Genomic DNA, 20,331 nt, shown 5'->3' with positions numbered 1-20,331 from the left:
GAGACGGGATTCGCTCCGATTTTCGGGAATTCCGGGGCAGGTCCTATCAACTTAATCTCCATTAGATTAATCAAATGGTTAAGATTCTTTTAAATGCGTAAATACTAAATGTAAAAGCTTAGGATCCCTGAAAAAGCCGAGCAAGAGAGAGAGAGAGAAAAAAAAAAAAGAAAATTAAAATATGAAATTGATTTCTGAAGGTCTTCGAAATTATTGAAATTAGTTTAACATTTTTTGAAGAACTGAAAAATAATGTTAGTTAACAAACTACTTTTCAATTTTCAATTAAAAAAATGAAAAATGAAAAACAAATGATTATCTACAAAAAGAAAAGCATATATAGGTCTTTAATTTGGAAAACACTATTTTTTGCTTGACTTTTAATTATGTTACCATAACGTTAAAATTGACAAAAATAAAAAACCAAAGCAAGTTTTGTGGCGCTGTGCTCACCCCCCCAGTCCCAGTGAAGCTACTCTTTTATCTTCTTCCTAAAACGAGCCTCACATGTCCATCGAAAACACGCTTTTAAGATACGGAGAAAAACTTGGAACACCTTAATCTTCATTGAGTCGATTCAATTCAAATGGGCAGGTCTCTGGTATTCTCCCCAAACCTTCCTGTGAGATTTTCTCAAATACCAAGATCAATTTTACCGCCCAATCAACCAAACCAGTCACTTTCACTGAACTCGAGGGAACAATTAAAACATGGGTTTCAAAGATTTGGACTTTCATTTGCCAAACCCACGAGAACTCTCTGCACAAAAGCTGTGTTATCTGAAATTCCAAATCAGAAGCTGTATGTGAAAGTAGGCGCCAAATCAACTGGGCCAATACCAATTAGTCAGCTCATTGAAGTGGTTGAGAAGGCTGCAAAGACTGGTGCTGAGGTTTGCTCTCTAGCTCTGTCTGCGTGCGCTGTGTTTGTCTGAATGTCCATGAATTATATAAATTCTTTAATCTAAAGAATAACCCCCAGATGGCATTTGCATTTAGTTCTTCCCCAAAGTACGCCAAGCATCTAAAATATCCAAGTTTTTAGTTTGTTGGGTATGCTACTAAATGTTTTTAATCCCTTTTTGTATCTTAATTGTGGTAGGGATACTCGTTTCAATGCTTTTGTTTACTTTGAGAGTGTTAGTTGTGATGAAATGTTAATTTTTCTTGTCAAATGTCATAGAAATTAGCAACTACACATGGTAAAAAAGACTTCCACTATAAAGGATATAGAAAAAGGAGAGCATTTCGTGTGTGGTGTAAGATAATACTGTATTGTTGCTATGAAAGAATGTAGAATCATCGCATTGTATCCCTCTGTCCCACCCTTTCGTCCATTATTCAGTTATGATGAACTTTTTCAAATCATCTATTCTTATAAGTTATAGCTTATGTTTATGCTTCTCTTTTCAGGTTGTGATGGATGCTGTTAATAAGCCTCGGAATATTACCTATAAAGGGCTGACAGACTTGGTCACTGAGTAAGAATTTAAATCAACATGCTTTCACTAGTGGTGTATGTTTTAATGCTTCAACTGACGTGTAGTGTTAACACTTCCTAGAATAGAGTAGAGGTTTAACACTTTATGTAGAGGTTGAACCTTTTATCGACAAGCATGATTCCTCATGATGAAGAAAGATTCACTTATCATGGATTCTGTTCATTCTTAAATATATAATACCCTAGCAAGAATTTTCGTATGATTTAGAAACTATTTGCAGCACAGATAAAAAGAGTGAAGCAACAATTTTAGAAGTTGTGAGAAAGAACTTCAAAGATCACCTTATTCTTGGAGAGGAGGGTGGAATTATTGGAGATAGTTCATCTGATTATCTGTGGTGCATTGATCCATTAGGTTCGTATCTTTTAAGATATAGATTCTGCATGTTTCTATTTACTATGCAAAAAAATCTTCTGGGGCTTGAGAACTGTATGTTTTGATATTTACATATATGTATCCAACTGCTTAAGTATTCATTTTGGCATACAACTTACAAATTTATCAGCATAATGGTTTATCTTGATAGAAATGGTTGATACAGCTTCTACTCCTTGTGATAGTTAATTTCATAAAGCCTAGACAAATGGATTCCATAGATAATATATCTATTTATTCTGATATTGGTGACCTGTGAATGTTTTGGAGGATTAGTTAGCAAAAAAATAAGAAAATAAAAGGAAAAAAAGAGATGTGGAAGTGTTCTTTATCCTGTAAAAACAGGGAGATGTGTCTGGTAGCTCATGGGAGTAGTCTAATCCTTGGCCTGTCATAGTAAAAAATATTGCAGAAGATAGAATGCCATGATTTTCCATGTTTGCTGAATCTAAGGTTCAGTTTAGGTATGCTTGTTGAGTTTAGGGTTGTTTAAAAGGCCATTATGTTGACATCATTTTGTACTATTGATGTTTTGGAACTTACAGTAGATCACATGAAAAATTGTTTAAGACTTCATAAATCTTGCCTCATAACTTTTCACTTTTTTACTTTTTCCATAATTATATCTAGCAGTAAATCTTAAGTTTATTTAGATAGCCAGAAACCTACGTTTATATATGAAAATTTAGAGATGGACTTTCCAATGACTAGCACAAATTTAGAGAGACCTATTTAGGGTGGAAACTTGTAGCTAGTGGGCAATCTTCCAGAGATATTTGTTTCCAGATACCTTCTATAGGACTAACATGATAATTCTTAGTTTTGTGTTATCTAACCTCTGATATCTTCGTAGATGGAACAACAAATTTTGCACATGGTTATCCTAGCTTTGCAGTTTCTGTGGGAGTTCTATTTCGAGGAAAACCTGCTGCTGCCGCTGTGGTACTAATCACATAAAGTAGATTGTATTTGACATGTTATTTGCATGATTGCTTGTTTTGTTAAGATGCCTATGAAAATCATCACAATCACTGGTCCTGAGATTGTTAGTGCATGATGCATGGTTATGATGCACCTCTAGTTCTTTCAAGCTTATTAATGAACAAGATGTGTGAATAATGCAAATAAAAATATCTTGGTGATCATCAAAGAGAAATGAAAATATGTAAATGCATTAAAGTGCTATTCTTTTTTGAAGATGTATTGAGGGGTGCAGTATCAGCTAGTTTTTAGAAGTTGAGTGTGGACTTTGTCTATAGTACTTATATTGTTAAGTTCTGTTGGTTTACCATCATTTTCGAAACCTTAAGTCGTTAAGATGTGGACCAAAGATTATTTTATATTCTAATACTCCCTTCACATACGGGCCTCATATTAGAGCCCAACTTGTGGAGTTCGGCTTATAATGCAAGGTTGTAATCACAACCATTTGAACTCGGTATCTCCTACTCTATTACCAAGATAAGTTATTTTGATTTAGCATTATTCTTAAAAAAATCGAACTGTTAGGATGTCGGCCAATTATTATTTTGTATTGCAACATATATTATTGACTTAATGGGGAAACATCACGCTGGTTTTTTCATTTATATTTTCAGGTAGAGTTTGTTGGGGGCCCTATGTGTTGGAATACCCGCATATTTTCTGCTAGTGCTGGTATGAAAATTTGGCCTATATCTTTATTTATTTGATTTTCTAAGTTAATCATATTCTGAAGCTTTGATTGATAATTCATGCTATGTTAGGTGGCGGAGCATTTTGTAATGGTCAAAACATTCACGTGAGTCAAACAGATGAGGTTAGTCTAAAAGATTTGAAATTTGCTGCTACACCGAATCATATTTCTTTTGGTCGATGGCTGTGTCTGATCCTATGTGATGCTAGAATATTTGCAGTGGTATCTTGATTATCGTTTGTTGTGATAACTCCAAAGAGAGAAAATACAAAACTTAACTTGTTAGCCAAAATCACTCAGAGAGGCTGGATCCTATTTATATTTATCACTGAAATATATTACAGCACTGTAATACTCCTCAAGATTTATAGTAGATATTATCATGTCTAGTTTGTTACGCTAATCAGAAAGGTGACTCTTACTAGGTGCCCTTGGGAAAATGTCTCCTACATGTTCACAAGACTTAACATGTCTTCAGAAACTTGATTCTACATAACCAAATTTCGATTGTATTTTAGGCTCGAATTAGGCATGGTGATGCATGCCTGAGTGAGGAAGATGACCTATCTCATGTGTTAGGCATACTCTGAAAGTGAAACCCTTTTATATTTTATTGAGGCTCCCACTCTTCCATATTTCAGGTTGAGCGATCTCTTCTTGTTACCGGATTTGGTTATGAACATGATGACGCATGGACCACCAACATAGAGTTATTTAAGGAGTTTACTGACATCAGCAGAGTATTAACTTTTCTTTTGAATAAGCTATTTTGTTATGAACTTCAGGAATAATTCTTTTTCCTAGTTTTCTCTCAATCTGTCTCTTCATGTCTAAGTTCAACTTTTTTTTCCCCCTTTCCTTGTTTCTATCCCCATATTGTAATGTTAGGGTGTTAGAAGGCTCGGTGCCGCTGCAGTAGACATGTGCCATGTAGCTCTTGGGGTTGTAGAAGCATACTGGGAATATCGACTAAAGCCATGGGATATGGCAGCTGGTGTCTTGGTAATGTTTTGTTTGTCTCACAAATGCATTTGCTAACGATTGTGGCATTATTTTAATCCGTAATTGGTGAAATGAATATCTATTTAGAAGTCGTATCCCATGTTTCTCTTCTACATTCCTATTGATCATATCATAAGCGTTCATGCACAAAAATTGCCTTCTGAACTTGTAGCAGTGGGCTGGCCCAAAAGCTAAGTAGGCCCACTTGGTCTTAAAAGCCTTGGATTCTCCTGCATCACTGGCAGGAGGGCTTCATACTTCTACGAATCAATTGGTTCCAGACATTGTTTCGCTAGGAGTAATTGTTGTTTTTGCATTCTAATTATGAAGTGACATTCCTCCTTTTCCCATTTATATTTAGAAAGAGTTGCGAAACCTCAGAGCATACCTTCAGTTCTAGAATGTATCAGATTAGTAGGCTTTCTGTACTTCGACATATTCGTTTACATTTTCATGGCAAGTGTTTGAAGATTATGGTAAGTATTTGGAACTGTAGCTTAGGACAATCTTATGTGTCAAGATATTTAAACTGATGCATGAAGACTAAGTTTTCCTTTCCCTCAGCAGAAATCTTGGTGCTCCAGATGTGCCATTTCAATTCTTCATAGAAATTCTTATTGCAATTTTGAGCAGATAGTTGAAGAAGCTGGAGGACAGGTTACTCGCATGGATGGCGGAAACTTTTGTGTATTTGATAGATCTGTTTTGGTATCCAATGGTGTGCTGCATGGCAAGGTTAGTCTTATCTTCTGCTTTATCAACAATCTGTTTATGGAAACCTTATGTGTAGAATTAATTTGATTTACAACCTTTCAGTCATTTGTAGAATGCATGATCATAAATTTTAAAAGCTGTTTCATTAGGCGGACCACCAATCCTGTTTACTAGTTATATAGTAATTTGTGAAGAGTCAAGGACCAATTCCTTTTGCCCAACTTTCTGATGCTACTTATGAAGTGGCGTGTTTTCTTTTCCCTTTTCCCTTTTTTCTTTTTCAATGTCGGGTTGGGATGGAGTCGGAGTGAACGGATGGGTGGGTGGGTAGGGCAGATGGTTACTGTAACAAAGCTCTTCAATAGTGCTTTTGTTTGCAGTAAAACGACTTAGAAGATTAAATGTACTATTGGTTTTAAGGAAGTGATTGTACATAATTATATTTCTGTGAATGCAGCTTTTGGAGAGGATTGCACCTGCAACTGAGAAATTGAAGAGCAAAGGAATCGTTTTCTCATTGTGGTACAAGCCTGACGATTACACAACGGACATTTGATGCACCTGAAAATTACTACATTTGATACACCTGACAGTTATTTTTGTTCTTTGTATTTTTGCCAATCGTGCTGTGAACAATGACTTCCACTGAAAGGTGGTCTCTTAATGTTACATTGGCGACATTCACTGTGAATTACATATAATTTACACATGCACAGTATGTTTTCCTATGTTGTTGCTATAGGCAAATGGAAAGAGTTTGGATTGTTCTAAATCTGAGCTAAACATGGTTAATGATAATTTGCTCTCTCCTCAAGAATTGAACCTCTGTGTGGAATTACTTTACTGAGCTGCATGGCTCTTGCTAATCTAAACGGACACTAATACCAGAAATATTTGTTGTTTTTTGGAAGGAAATTTTGGAAAGGCCGATCGAAGTTTTTTAAAACTTAAAAAATTGCAAAGCTCCCAGACTTTATTGTAGACCAATACTGAAGCAAAGTACTCTGAAGTTTTCTGAAATGGCACAACTAATCAACAACTATGTTTAAAAAGAATTTGTGAAGCTCCAGATGGCATTAAGAATGAAGCAGAAATGAGAAAGCAAAAATGTGAGTTGTATCATTGTTTCATTATTCTGTTCTGATCATTTCTTACATATGCATCTCTCATTTCTGTCTTCATATGAAAAACCCAGAAAATCATATCTCTGCTCCTAAGCAAAGTTGTTAAGAGTATTCTGCAACTTAGTTTTTAGGCCGAATGGTAACACCCTTGATAACAAGTCCTCCCTTCCATTTCCCACTATCATATTTATACATCGAAAACTCCATGTCCCCAGGTTTTTCAGGTGATGCTCTAAACTAGCCAACCGAAATCTCTATCCATTGCTCTCTTGGGATTTCCATCAAATTAACTTCATGCCATTGTTTGCTACCATGGAAGAGTGAGACTGACATTCACTGGAACATCCCATCCATCAGCTGAAGATTTCAGCTTGACCACAAACACAACTTCAGACAGAGTTCTTGGTGACAGCTTTGTAGTTTTAAATTTTCCATGCACTTCTAGCCAACATTCATTAATCAGTTCAGCAGCATCAATGACGACACCACTGCAATGAAACCTGAGTTAGGATTGAGAGTACTGATAGCATTTTATGATATTTATTTTTTGTATATATTGCATCTGTTTCAACTTCAATAGGACTGGAGAAACTGAGAAACCAATAAGTTATATATTGAAGTTTTTGGTACCTGGTTTCTTGCAGGGAGGGCCAGAGCCAGTTACGATCGTCTTCAGCCCAAGAGATCGAGAGATCCCTTGCATACACCATAAAGCACTTGTCAACCCAATACTTGTGCAATAACTGTGATAATGCTAACAATAGTCAACAAAATAATGACAACCAAGATGGTTGGTTTCTAAGTTCACTTACAAGTTGCCTTTCTTTAAATCAAATGAAAAGCCCCCTATATTTTGATTTGGAGCTGAATTTCGGCACGAACTGGAATATTTCACATTTCACAAAACTAAATCATCTGAGCATAGTGTGAATTTCAGATGCAGGGCTTGCCTTTCTCTTATGGTTCAAGGTTATTCCAGCATGGAGCTGTTCAAGGGGGTTTTCCACTGAGGATTTGTTGATGAGTGAGTCAGCATCTCTCAGAATAGCTTCATAGTATTCTGGAAGCTGCTGTTTCTCCTCTGGCTTGTTATTACTTGGTTGTTCACTTGGCCTCGGTGGGGTAGGAGCCGGCCCTGGTTTCTCCTCTGGCTTGTTATTACTTGGTTCTTCACATGGCTTGTTATTACTTGGTTGTTCACTTGGCCTCGGTGGGTTAGGAGCCGGCCCTGGTTTCTCCTCTGGCTTGTTATTACTTGGTTGTTCACTTGGCTGCGGTGGGTTAGGAGCCGGCTTTGCTTCTGTTACTTTCTCCTCTGGCTTGTTATTATTTGGTTGTTCACTTGGCCTCTGTCGTTTTGAGGACCGCCCCTCCATCTCTTCAATACACTTCTTCCATCCAAGGCTTGGTTGGTCATTTCCATGGCATGCATATAAATCTATGATTTTCATATCAATGTGTACACCGCTAAAGGTTTGGATGAGGATGAGGGTTTTTAGCTTGTAAACCAATAAAGTTGCCCTGTGAATTTTTTTTTCTTCTTCTTTAGTTTTCAGTTTCTCATTCATGCTGATGTCATTGTAACATTGTCAAGCATGAATTAATAACCAATAGGTTGGAAAACACTTTGGAATATCAGAAAAAGCCTTTATTCCATATGGTAAAAAAAATTTTGTTGATTATATATATATATATATATATATATTCCATTATGCAGAAAAAATAACAGCTTTTGTTCTAAGATAAGGGTGTCACATCCGATATATAAAGCAATATAGTAAGTGGACATGGTCATCTTGATTTACTTTGGACATTCGATCAAAAGCTTCCCATATATACTGTTTTAAACTTTTACATTATATTTGAAGGCCATATAGAAGTTGGAAAACATATCCCCTGGAATTGAGATTGAAGAGTGTTGCAGCAACCTTCATGGTGACTTTTAAAACTACATATGTATATCATATTATATGAATATACCTTATGCCATCAATCAGAGAAAACGAAATCTTCAAAGTTGCCAGTGAATTGGGTGCAGAATTATCTGACTACAAAGCACTTTGGTATAGTTGAAAGTAGTAAATGCCTAAATTCAAGATTCATTGCATGGGGAGACAAATTTCTACTGCTAGCTAAATTTTTTGGAGGTGAGTTTTCTGTCCTGCAGCTGAAAAGGTTGTCACTAAATTCCTCTTTTCTTGTAATGACTCAGAGTTTGGCTCAATCAAGCCAACTCATGAACCAAGTTTTAGATGTTCAAAATTAATTTGTGAAATTAGTCTTACTCAAATGAACTAAATAATCTGCTTGTCATATAGAATCTGTGAGAGCTTGAACGCTGATCGACTTGAATCAATTGTTCTCATGTACATAGCAAAAGTATATCAGAAACAAAAATGGAGATAATCTATACAAGTGTGGAATTACTTTACTGAGCTGCAATTGTTCTTGCTAATCTAAAAACAGACACTAATACCAGAAATACTTGGTGTTTCTTGGAAGAAAATTTTGGAAAGGCCAATAGAAGGTTTTTAAAACTTGAAAAATTGCAAAGCTCCAAGACTTTATTGTAGACCAATACTGAAGCAAAGTACTCAGAAGTTTTCTGAAATCATGAACACAACTAATCAACAACTATGTTTCAAAAGAATTTGTGAAGCTCCAGATGGCATCACGACTGAAGCAGAAATGAGAAAGCAAAAATGTGAGTTGTATCATTGTTTCATTATTCTGTTCTGATCATTTCTTACATATGCATCTCTCATTTCTGTCTTCATATGAAAAACCCAGAAAATCATATCTCTGCTCCTAAGCAAAGTTGTTAAGAGTATTCTGCAACTTAGTTTTTAGGCCGAATGGTAACACCCTTGATAACAAGTCCTCCCTTCCATTTCCCACTATCATATTTATACATCGAAAACTCCATGTCCCCAGGTTTTTCAGGTGATGCTCTAAACTAGCCAACCGAAATCTCTATCCATTGCTCTCTTGGGATTTCCATCAAATTAACTTCATGCCATTGTTTGCTACCATGGAAGAGTGAGACTGACATTCACTGGAACATCCCATCCATCAGCTGAAGATTTCAGCTTGACCACAAACACAACTTCAGACAGAGTTCCTGGTGACAGCTTTGTAGTTTTAAATTTTCCATGCACTTCTAGCCAACATTCATTAATCAGTTCAGCAGCATCAATGACGACACCACTGCAATGAAACCTGAGTTAGGATTGAGAGTACTGATAGCATTTTATGATATTTATTTTTTGTATATATTGCATCTGTTTCAACTTCAATAGGACTGGAGAAAATGAGAAACCAATAAGTTATGTATTGAAGTTTTTGGTACCTGGTTTCTTGCAGGGAGGGCCAGAGCCAGTTACGATCGTCTTCAGCCCAAGAGATCGAGAGATCCCTTGCATACACCATAAAGCACTTGTTGGACTTCTTGTCAACCCAATACTTGTGCAATAGCAGTGATAATGCTAACAATAGTCAACAAGATAATGACAACCAAGATGGTTGGTTTCTAAGTTCACTTACAAGTTGCCTTTCTTTAAATCAAATTAAAAGCCCCCTATATTTTGATTTGGAGCTGAATTTCGGCACGAACTGGAATATTTCACATTTCACAAAACTAAATCATCTGAGCATAGTGTGAATTTCAGATGCAGGGCTTGCCTTTCTCTTATGGTTCAAGGTTATTCCAGCATGGAGCTGTTCAAGGGGGTTTTCCACTGAGGATTTGTTGATGAGTGAGTCAGCATCTCTCAGAATAGCTTCATAGTATTCTGGAAGCTGCTGTTTCTCCTCTGGCTTGTTATTACTTGGTTGTTCACTTGGCCTCGGTGGGGTAGGAGCCGGCCCTGGTTTCTCCTCTGGCTTGTTATTACTTGGTTCTTCACATGGCTTGTTATTACTTGGTTGTTCACTTGGCCTCGGTGGGTTAGGAGCCGGCCCTGGTTTCTCCTCTGGCTTGTTATTACTTGGTTGTTCACTTGGCTGCGGTGGGTTAGGAGCCGGCTTTGCTTCTGTTACTTTCTCCTCTGGCTTGTTATTATTTGGTTGTTCACTTGGCCTCTGTCGTTTTGAGGACCGCCCCTCCATCTCTTCAATACACTTCTTCCATCCAAGGCTTGGTTGGTCATTTCCATGGCATGCATATAAATCTATGATTTTCATATCAATGTGTACACCGCTAAAGGTTTGGATGAGGATGAGGGTTTTTAGCTTGTAAACCAATAAAGTTGCCCTGTGAATTTTTTTTTCTTCTTCTTTAGTTTTCAGTTTCTCATTCATGCTGATGTCATTGTAACATTGTCAAGCATGAATTAATAACCAATAGGTTGGAAAACACTTTGGAATATCAGAAAAAGCCTTTATTCCATATGGTAAAAAAAATTTTGTTGATTATATATATATATATATATATATATTCCATTATGCAGAAAAAATAACAGCTTTTGTTCTAAGATAAGGGTGTCACATCCGATATATAAAGCAATATAGTAAGTGGACATGGTCATCTTGATTTACTTTGGACATTCGATCAAAAGCTTCCCATATATACTGTTTTAAACTTTTACATTATATTTGAAGGCCATATAGAAGTTGGAAAACATATCCCCTGGAATTGAGATTGAAGAGTGTTGCAGCAACCTTCATGGTGACTTTTAAAACTACATATGTATATCATATTATATGAATATACCTTATGCCATCAATCAGAGAAAACGAAATCTTCAAAGTTGCCAGTGAATTGGGTGCAGAATTATCTGACTACAAAGCACTTTGGTATAGTTGAAAGTAGTAAATGCCTAAATTCAAGATTCATTGCATGGGGAGACAAATTTCCACTGCTAGCTTAATTTTTTGGAGGTGAGTTTTCTGTCCTGCAGCTGAAAAGGTTGTCACTAAATTCCTCTTTTCTTGTAATGACTCAGATACACAGTGGAACATTCCAAAGAGTTTGGCTTTAATAATCAAGCCAACTCATGAACCAAGTTTTAGATGTTCAAAATTGATCTGTTTAATTTGTCTTACTTAAATTAACTAAATAAATTGGTTTTCGTATACAATCCGTGAGAGCCATGAGCTTCGATTGACTTGAGATAATTGTTGTCATGTATATTTATACATAGGAAAAGTATATCAGAAACAAAATTGGAAGATGTCTATGCAAAGATGATGCTGATATCCCAAATTCCCAATGCAGAGTTTATCAATATATATTGTGAGCTGGTCTATGGAATTAATATTAGGAACTGGGATATGGTTACTGGGTTGGTGGCATTGCAGGTAACTCATCTAAAGAAATCAGAGCTAAAATATCCATACACGCGCGCACGCTCACTTACACATAAATTTTATTAATTGGCGCGGAATACATAAGAAAGCCTTTATTCATTTACAAATTCATGCTCAGAGATATTAAATATTTCATGCCAGTAAACGATCCTTCTCAAATGACCCTACATGAGTTCCGTTCTCATTATTAATATTAGTCATCACATACATAAAACTCAAAGTAGAAAATATGTATTTCAATACATATGCATACATGTAATAGAAAAGACTGAGTGAACTGAGCTCATTTTCCAGTCACATCTTCGACATTTGCTTCATAAATTTTCAAGCCTCCCTTCCATTTTCCACTCCAGACTTCATACAGACCAAAATGAAGCACGTTGTCGGAATCGGTCGTGCCAGCACTTTTAATTGTAAATGGCAGGCCGTTTGAATCAGGAATTGTGAATCTGCCTGCATTTGAATCCTGCGCTAGTTTAACTTTTGTCCATTTGTACTTTCCTTTTTTCCCTACCTTGGCCATCAAGAAAGCTTGTATGTCTCTCCAACCAAATGCATCTGGTGCCAGTTCTACTTCAAAGCTAATTGCATAATCCTTCCCAGGTTCTAAGTCAACTGTGGCCGTCACTTCCAGCCAAGAAACCTGAAGCAGCTCCACGGGCTCATTCGAGCCTATCCTGCAACAACAACAACAAAAGTTGTGTTAGACAATGTAAAAAGAAATTATGTCAATGCATCCTGTCCAGACGTTTTATATTTGTTGATCATATTTCTCATAGAAGTGGCATGCCCACATAAATGATTTCACTCACATGAATCTTATTCTTATGAGAGATGTAATCATCAATGTGATTAATAGTAAGTGTACAAACATATATAATACAACTCATTCATTACTTTGGTAATTTCCAATAGCGCTCATCATTGCCCCATACAATGGTAAGCCCTCGGGGTTTGATGGTGTAGCCACGGCGACCTTCCTGTCAACATTAATACAATTAAACTTATTATGGGTCCATATAAATATATATACATAGGCACATGTGAAAATTTATTTAATATATTTAGCAATGAATTAACCATCATGATTCACAAAGACATAATATAAGAAATTTCTTGTGACATCTTACAAACATGCTTAAATAATTACCTTCTGCAAGATTATTGCTTCTCTCTCTGCTTGGAAATGAGGCTTAGTCATAGCCATATGTCAACGAAAGTCTGTTTTCTTCTCTGCTTCTTCTTCTTCTTATTCTTCTTTTTCTTCAGCTGCCTCTATATTGTTTTGAAGATATAGCCTCAGTTAGCCTTTTATATATAAATTAATCCAGGACATCAGAGAAGAGAGAGAGAGAGAGAGAGAGAGAGAGAGAGAGAGAGAGAGAGAGAATCTAATGCTTTTCACGGGACAAGAAAATGCCAAACCAAAACAAATAATAATAAAATTAAGTATGTACATAGGGAATCAAGTGATTGCTTTGGACCTTTATATGACGGTTCCTTGGCTTTCTAAAAGAAGAATATATTTGGATTACTACCAAACTGTCTTGAGAAATGTATAAACGTGAGACATGTTCATAATAAAATGTAGATTAAAATTAAGCAAATGTGAGTTTAAGCTAGTTGGTCAACTTAGTGTATTTTACATTAGAATAATTTAGAATACTATTCTTATAATTTTTTTTTATAAAAAAAGTGAACTCATTTTTCCTCTGACATGCCCACAACTTTTGTTCTTTCCCTCTCTGCTGGCTCACAATATTGGAAAACCATGCTTGGAATCTAAAATATGGTGCATACATATTTCGTTCCAGCTAGCTTTTCCATCCAAACCCACTGACACGTATCATAGAGCTTATCTTGATCAACTTGGGTTCACTTGACTTTGCTTTGCTCGATCAGTCCCAAATTCTCAGTATTTTCAACGGTGGCCGCTACTTCACCAAAGCAAATTGACATCTATTACAAGTACAAGAATAATATTAAGAATATATGGTGTTTCTTAATTGTCATTGGTTTCTTCCTTTCGGCAGGCAAAGCATAATTGTGACAGAAGATACTAGTGGGATACAATTTTGCAACTTAAACTTTTAGTGACGCAAAGCACATAACTTTTGGAATCTCATTTTCTTGGTGCCAACGCGTTTGTACATAAATAAATAAATAAAATTAAATATTAAAAAATCCTTTTTATGCACATCAATAGAAGAGCAAGAGTGTGAGAAAATTTGGAAGTAATTTAGAGAACAAACTTTAAGTCAAAAGAATTTGACAAAATATAGCTTTTTGATTAACTACATGAGTTTCTTCAAGCTTTTAATTGACAAACTTCTGCGTTGCTTCTTCCCTGCACACATTACATCAAAGGTTGGCACTATTTTGGTCAAATTGGTACCCAATGTGCAGTTTGGGTTCATCCCTTGATGTCATATCCAGCAAGAATGGGATCATATTCCCTTTATATGGTTTTTCTAACTTTCTTAATGTGCAAGGGAATTTTAGCTATATCCAACTAAGATGACTATTATTGATGCTTATCAAACCGTCGCATGTATGAACACATAGAAAATGGGCAGTTTGTTTTTATTTTTATTTTCAAACTCCCAATTCAAAGAGCAAAATTTTGATTTTAAGATGAGGTTCATCAAACTTTCAAAAACAAGTTAAATTAAATTCTACTGCCAATACAATATATCAAATATCAATGTTACAAGAGTTCATAATACAGAAATGCTGATTCGACCCAGCACAATGAAGAGGTGGAGGAAGGGATACAATGCTTCCTACATTTCTTAATCACTTCATCTTTTCCAAAGCAGCTGATGCAGAAACCAAATCTTCCGCTGTTGCTGGTTCGTGCATCTGCAGTCATAAAAAAGGCACGATGAACAGTGAACATTTTCAAATAACAAAACTAAGCAATAGTTATCAACATGATCCAAAAATCAATAAGAAAAGTGCATTTCAGCTTCACAACTCAAGAGTACATGGATATCATCTGTTATATACATAAATTGTGAATCTCAAGAAGATAGTCAATTGCATGCAACTTCACTCCAGCTCACCAAATCATGATTGATTATAGATTTTTGCCAGATCTGGTTTTAGTCCATTCAATTGTGTAACATAGTAATGTACTAATGTCTAAAGATAATTGAAACCAAATCTAATTCCAACCCATTCAAACTTGTTAGAACGATACATATTATGATTTAAACTTCTTAGCTGAATTAGAATCAACACATCAAACCCTTGTAAAACAGGCCCTACATATATTCTATAGATAATAGCTTAAAAAGCAAAGCACTTCATGGAACATAACTATTCACAGCTAATCATAACTATTCCAGATTAAATATGTAACGGTAGATCAACAATAATATATGAAACCGAAACCAACATACACAAGACACCTGGCCACTGACTGATGTAATAAGATTTATCAAACACCATATGAGGTATCAAACACAAACTTACAGATTTTGCTACAGCAAGCCAGTGAAAACAACGTAAGAATGCATCATCCTGTGAAGTGAGGTTGTCATGATTCCAATATGTGATGCTTTTATATTTAGCATTCATCTCCCAACAGTTTGAGTTCTCTTCAGAAGTATTGGCTTTTCTCTTGCCAAGACTCTTCTTCCCTAGAACAAATCCTGCAGAACAATTATTATTAAGGAGACCCTTCAAAAATTGAAAGAGAACTTTTCATTTACATAATTTGAAAACAACACAGGATGAGACCCCTTTTGTCATGATGCATGTTCGTTTCCATGCCATGCATGTTTACCTGCACTGTGCTTGTATGCGTTTGTATATGTGTTGGAAACAAAGTACATTTGTAACAGAGGAGCTTGATATTTGAGGAAAAAGGAAAAGGAAGGCAAGAAAAATGGAATTTGCTATGATTTATACAAGAAACACCATCTTGAATTAACAAGGGTATCACTTCCTCTGAAAGCTCCTATCATCCTACTCGTTTTACAACCTATGAAAGTAGAGGCTTAGCCGTCAGCTCTTAAGGATAGCCACCTTTTGATAGTATAGTAGCCTCTCCCTAACACACACATCTCCAAGTCCCAAAGAAATCTATTTCCTTTTGCTGAGGAAAAGATGCGGCAGAGGGAGGTGGTAACCACTCACATAAGCCTCAATGAGAGTGATCAATTATAAGACACAACAATAGTCACCCCTACCACATTCTTTTCTTTCTGGGTCTCATTTCTCTCTCCCTTCACTTCTATATCATGAAAACATCAGTTTCACCTTTGCTCCAGAGTAAAGGTGCCAGCAGTACCCAAATACTTCCCTTCAAAGGGAGGAAGAATAAACTATAAAATGGAGCAAAAAAAGAAATGGTTTTGTAATTGGTATTTCAGACATAATGATAAGCAATGGAAAATCTTTACAATAAACGTATTGTTAGGCCTGAAAGAAAGTAACAATGAGAGTAAAGCACCACGAAAATATGAGATAACCAAAGCTTATCCTTGAAGAGAAAAGTGGATGAAACTTAACCAATAAAGCAGGTAATGTTTACAACACTTTAAAAAAGTTGGCTTATTGGCGATCTCAGACCTAAAGTTAGAACCTTCATTCGCCACCGTTCAAAACAACCCAGCTCTCTAAAACATCAATGCAGAAGCATTGACCTCAAACAAACTAGAGCTTAAAAAACTAGATGAAGAAATTGACTAAGATAAGGGGCCACACAAACCAAGGTACTGAATTTACTGACAGAAACTACAATGACATACCAGAATAACCATTTGGGATGGGAATGGAGGCTCCTTGCAACTTCCTTCCTCTGAAATTAGCTTCCTGCGTCTTTAAACCCTCAGACTCAATTCCTTCATCAGCCCCAAGAAAAACCCATTACTCAGTTATGTCATATAAGTGTTTGCGCAATTGTCTGTGAGAAAAAGAGGGTACATATATTACCTACCGGTGGGTTTGGGTTTGAAGTAATGGGAAACAGAGGACGGGCCAGAGTATTTGATGGAGCAAGGGAGCAGGTGCACCCGACCACTCAGGTCCGCCACTTGTTCTTCTTCTTCTTCTGACTCTCCATTTGCGTTTCTTCTCAGAACTATGGTCCCTTGGGTTCCCTTCTCCATTTTCCCCCAATTCTTTCAGACAAAATCCCTAATCTGTGTATCAGTCAGTATCTCCTTTGCCCTTCTTTCTTCAAATTCGGCTACAAATGGGCCTCCTTTCCCGCGCCTTTTCAGCCTACCGTCCAATCCCTCTACACTTAGTAAAGCTTGGGGTTTCAACTCTAGGCTAGAGATTTGGGCCAAGGCAAATTACATTTAGGCCCAGCCCACCACCATATCTTTGACAGTATTTGGGCACCCTTGTCACAGCTTATCTGCAGATTTTAATTCACATCTTCAAATGCTTTGATGCTTAGAGTCCAAGTGCAATGCAGAAACATTCAACTTCTTCCTCCTGTTCTCTGTCACACTTGTATGCGGATGAGTTTGTTTTTTTTTATTTTTTTATAACTGTTGATTTTTATCCGAATTGAACAGTCACAAAAATAAAAAAGCAGGGGAGGGGATAACAGAGCCAAGCCAAGTAATTCATTCAGCATTGTTGCTGATAGTTACTGATAACATAATAAACAAAAAACAAGTTTACATATAACTTGTTTTGAGAAGAGATCAAAATGCCAAGCTGCTTTCATTTTTATAAAGAAAAATCAATCAGTCGAAGACAGCCAGAGTTTGATAGCTTTGGGGAGAGATGGCTAATTCCATGACCTGCTCGGGGCTAAGTTCACCGTCATTCTCCAAGAAGGACTTGAGCATTGCGTCGGAGAAACCACCCAACAACGTCACCCCTGGCTCTCCTGTACGCAGCGGCGCATACCGCACACTGAGGAGATTCCAAATCACCAAGTGCGGTACGGCATACCCCTTCTCCTCAAACTTCCTCTGTATTTCCTCATAATCTCCGCCGCGAGGCTTCCAGCAGCCGGCACTGAAGTGTTTGAAGCAGGTGAACACAAAGACTTTCCTCACCATCTGTTCTGCCTTCACATTCTCATTCACCGCCACTTCCAGAATCAAATCATACACCTTCCCCAGATCAACCTCCCAGTCCTGACGCTCCTCCAAACTGTGCATAAAGCTGAACTTGGACTTGAGATCTTCGCCTCGTACCAAATGCAGCTGAGGGTTTTGGGTGTGACTCACCACCTTTCCTTCCCACAGCCCTTGGCTCAGTTGAGACACAAACATTCCCAGAGCCACCGACTCCGACGCCGCAACGTCACAAACAGCCAAGCAGTTGTTCAGCCTCCCCTGCTTTTTGTACACGTCCTCCAGCATTCTCTTCCACTGAAGCTCAGCCGCTCGCTCGAATCCACCACTTTTGTCCACGGCGTAGCGTACGATGCAGTGTGGAAGCACAGCACCGGCATTAATCATGTTCTCGGACACGGACTCATACTTGGACTCGGCGGCGGCAATGGCTTTTTTCAGCGCCACCATATACTTGCGAGCCGCAGAGGCAGAGAGTACATCAGAGACATCGGGCTCTCCGTCGTACACCAGACGTTGATAATAACCCCACTTGTTGGCACCTTCTTCGTCGGCTGGCGCCAAGGCTTGTCTCCAGGGCACCAAAATCTCTTTCCGCAGCCGCCGCCGCAGAGACATTGGGTTCGAAAATTCTGATTCTAATTCTCCTGGCGAGAAAACATTCCTCGCAACGGTTTCATACAGCAGTTGGTCCATAGGGGCCGGCACGAATCGGAAGCAATCAGCCGCATCGGTTATGTTGAACTCCAACTTCTTCATCTTCTTTTTCTTTTGGTCTTGCTCTTGCTCACGACGCTGCTGCTGATGCTGGTTGAATTGTTGGATATCATGCTTCAAGCACTCTGCCATAAGATCAGAAACCCGGTCGTGCAAGAATCGATAATCCGGGTCACTGTGGTACCTGTCAGCAGCCTTGTTGGCCATGGCAGTCGTCTTCCTTCTCTTCAACAGGGCGCTTGCTTTCTCCTTAACTTTTTCCACCTTGATTTGGCGAGTCTGTCTAGGACTAGGAGGAGGAAGAGGACAAGTTGTCCTCCTCCTTTCATTTTGTGTTAACTGGATCTGGAACTGTTTGGACTGAAATTCTTGGTTCGCATCCTTCCTGGTCCAAGTCATAGAGTATTGATCAACCTGCAGCTGGGCATTGCCTTGTAGAAGAACCCGTGACAGAGTTTCGAGAACGTGGATAATATGGCCCCAGGCGCCTGCAATAGGCAGGAGGTTGCAGGAAAGGGTCTTGGGGTGGTTGTGGTGCAGCCAAAACGCTGCGGAGTAGAAGGCCTCATCATCGCCTTTTTCACCGTCGTTGTCTAGGAAGTTGCAAATGAGCTTGAGGGTTGTGAGGGGATTGCAGGACCAAGCCTGCGGCAGCAGCTACTTCGTCAAAGTCTCATGGAATTCCAACTTGGAGTGGATGCCTGATCCCATGGGACGGTGGAAATAGAGATCGAGGCAGGGGTTGCTTGGGAGTATTCGGATTCCGGGTCGAGGCATTTGGGATCCGGATAATTGGGTGGGCAAAGGTGAAGGAGCAGCAACAAGAGGAGGAGAGATTCGCTGTAAAAATTGGTTCCCGCATGCTTTCAGAATGGAGATCTGATTCACTCGCACTGCATTCATACTGCCTTGCCTTGTGTAACTTTTTTCTACGAATTTCTTTCTTTCTTCGTTGGTTTTTGCTCTTATAAGCCAAGACAAGAGCCTACTCGTTTGTTTTACAGTATTACTTAGGCACCAAGGGAATGGGTGTGGTGTGGGCCCAGACTTACTGGATTTCATTGTCATTGAACAGCCAATTTTAGATTTTTGCTGTTTTTTAGGGTTAGATCTTTGCCGTACGAATCCGGGTTGGTCAAGTCTCAAGTCAATAGGGAGTCAGTGGCCCCCACCACTGCTCTAGTCCTAGAAAACAAAAGGCAACAAATCAAATCCCATCGGCTTGCCTTCTTTTTTTTCCTTTTTCTTTTTGAACAAATCAAATCCCCTTGGCAATTGTTTTTATTTATAAATTTGTATTATATTTTAGAATTAAAAAATATAATCGGCAATTTTGTTTCATAAAAATTGAAACTATTATCGGATTTTGTTTTTAATTTAATTTTTTGAATATGAAAAAGTGTAAATTTATCATATTATTCTTATTTAATTGAAATTATCTTAATATTTGTATTAATCAAGAACATTTTATGATATTTTGAATATTTCATCATTTGATGTATTTTGCTATATATATATATATATATATATATATATAGATGAAGGCCTGACTTTATAATAATAGAGGTGTATATAATATAGATTAATAGAAATAGAAAAACATTTAACTATGTAGTTACATACGCTAAACATACGGCAAGTTTTATAATAATGGATTATTTTCTGTTTTTACAGTCTCGAATTTATTGTAATTTTTTTTTATAAAAAAAACTAATAAAAAAATTAAATTATGCGTTAAGGTACAATTTTCAACCAAAAATGGAGGTGTACAACAGAAATAGATGCTAGAGTGATGGAGGGAGAGTTCAAAAGTTTTTCTATTTTTCTTTTCTCTGTCATGACTCATGAGGATTTACTAGGCGTTCCTAT

At 37.4% G+C, this 20,331-nt stretch overlaps 4 protein-coding genes and 2 long non-coding RNA genes across 8 annotated transcripts; 1 reads left to right on the top strand and 5 right to left on the bottom strand.

Annotated features, from left to right (window-relative positions):
- Nucleotides 1–350: 350 nt before the first annotated feature.
- Nucleotides 351–6,089, top strand: LOC117626478 (phosphatase IMPL1, chloroplastic). Of its 3 annotated transcripts, XM_034358191.1 has the most exons (10): nt 351–892; nt 1,413–1,480; nt 1,722–1,855; nt 2,730–2,818; nt 3,475–3,532; nt 3,622–3,674; nt 4,193–4,291; nt 4,440–4,553; nt 5,187–5,288; nt 5,725–6,089. In XM_034358191.1, exons 1-10 carry the CDS (start codon nt 587–589, stop codon nt 5,821–5,823), a joined length of 1,122 nt encoding a protein of 373 aa, XP_034214082.1. In that variant the 5' UTR covers nt 351–586; the 3' UTR covers nt 5,824–6,089. The 3 variants fall into 3 exon arrangements, with proteins under 3 accessions (XP_034214082.1, XP_034214083.1, XP_034214084.1); XM_034358192.1 differs by lacking the exon at nt 4,193–4,291 and having other exon boundaries at nt 426–892; nt 5,725–6,063; XM_034358193.1 differs by lacking the exons at nt 4,193–4,291; nt 4,440–4,553 and having other exon boundaries at nt 426–892; nt 5,725–6,063.
- Nucleotides 6,090–6,361: 272 nt separating this feature from the next.
- Nucleotides 6,362–7,127, bottom strand: LOC117625960. The gene is made up of 2 exons (XR_004585468.1): nt 7,022–7,127; nt 6,362–6,879 (listed from the first exon to the last, which is right to left on the bottom strand). It is a non-coding gene; the product is annotated as an uncharacterized LOC117625960 (long non-coding RNA).
- Nucleotides 7,128–9,080: 1,953 nt separating this feature from the next.
- On the bottom strand, nt 9,081–9,870 carry LOC117625736. The gene is made up of 2 exons (XR_004585444.1): nt 9,741–9,870; nt 9,081–9,598 (listed from the first exon to the last, which is right to left on the bottom strand). It is a non-coding gene; the product is annotated as an uncharacterized LOC117625736 (long non-coding RNA).
- Nucleotides 9,871–11,775: 1,905 nt separating this feature from the next.
- Nucleotides 11,776–12,995, bottom strand: LOC117625677 (protein PHLOEM PROTEIN 2-LIKE A9). Its single transcript, XM_034357208.1, has 3 exons — nt 12,849–12,995; nt 12,596–12,678; nt 11,776–12,375 (listed from the first exon to the last, which is right to left on the bottom strand). Exons 1-3 carry the CDS (start codon nt 12,903–12,905, stop codon nt 11,982–11,984), a joined length of 534 nt encoding a protein of 177 aa, XP_034213099.1. The 5' UTR covers nt 12,906–12,995; the 3' UTR covers nt 11,776–11,981.
- A 1,366-nt stretch (nt 12,996–14,361) lies between these two features.
- On the bottom strand, nt 14,362–16,876 carry LOC117625130 (uncharacterized protein C12B10.15c). Its single transcript, XM_034356726.1, has 4 exons — nt 16,644–16,876; nt 16,456–16,548; nt 15,176–15,354; nt 14,362–14,560 (listed from the first exon to the last, which is right to left on the bottom strand). The coding sequence occupies exons 1-4, from the start codon at nt 16,813–16,815 to the stop codon at nt 14,495–14,497; spliced, it is 510 nt and encodes a 169-aa protein (XP_034212617.1). The 5' UTR covers nt 16,816–16,876; the 3' UTR covers nt 14,362–14,494.
- Nucleotides 16,877–17,406: 530 nt separating this feature from the next.
- On the bottom strand, nt 17,407–18,861 carry LOC117625188. Its single transcript, XM_034356796.1, has one exon. The coding sequence runs from the start codon at nt 18,859–18,861 to the stop codon at nt 17,407–17,409; it is 1,455 nt and encodes a 484-aa protein (XP_034212687.1).
- Nucleotides 18,862–20,331: the final 1,470 nt, after the last annotated feature.

Source organism: Prunus dulcis, chromosome 4, assembly GCF_902201215.1.
Source record: "Prunus dulcis chromosome 4, ALMONDv2, whole genome shotgun sequence".
NCBI lineage: Eukaryota > Viridiplantae > Streptophyta > Magnoliopsida > Rosales > Rosaceae > Prunus > Prunus dulcis.
Note: the sequence above shows the minus strand (reverse complement) of the source record. Positions and strands in the feature narration are given on the sequence as shown.

Bases quoted from the DNA above. Each gene is read 5' to 3' on its own strand.
- LOC117625188 (XM_034356796.1), bottom strand. From the start codon at position 18,861: ATGACTTGGACCAGGAAGGATGCGAACCAAGAATTTCAGTCCAAACAG.
- LOC117625130 (XM_034356726.1), bottom strand. From the start codon at position 16,815: ATGGAGAAGGGAACCCAAGGGACCATAGTTCTGAGAAGAAACGCAAAT. The intron at 15,355-16,455 runs GTATGTCATTGT...ATTGTTCTGCAG, and splicing joins CATCCCAAATGGTTATTCTG to GATTTGTTCTAGGGAAGAAG. The intron at 14,561-15,175 runs GTAAGTTTGTGT...TTATGACTGCAG, and splicing joins GGCTTGCTGTAGCAAAATCT to ATGCACGAACCAGCAACAGC.
- LOC117626478 (XM_034358191.1), top strand. From the start codon at position 587: ATGGGCAGGTCTCTGGTATTCTCCCCAAACCTTCCTGTGAGATTTTCT. The intron at 4,292-4,439 runs GTATTAACTTTT...TTGTAATGTTAG, and splicing joins AGTTTACTGACATCAGCAGA to GGTGTTAGAAGGCTCGGTGC. The intron at 4,554-5,186 runs GTAATGTTTTGT...AATTTTGAGCAG, and splicing joins ATATGGCAGCTGGTGTCTTG to ATAGTTGAAGAAGCTGGAGG.
- LOC117625677 (XM_034357208.1), bottom strand. From the start codon at position 12,905: ATGGCTATGACTAAGCCTCATTTCCAAGCAGAGAGAGAAGCAATAATC. The intron at 12,679-12,848 runs GTAATTATTTAA...TAATGTTGACAG, and splicing joins AAGCAATAATCTTGCAGAAG to GAAGGTCGCCGTGGCTACAC. The intron at 12,376-12,595 runs GTAATGAATGAG...TTGTTGTTGCAG, and splicing joins CGCTATTGGAAATTACCAAA to GATAGGCTCGAATGAGCCCG.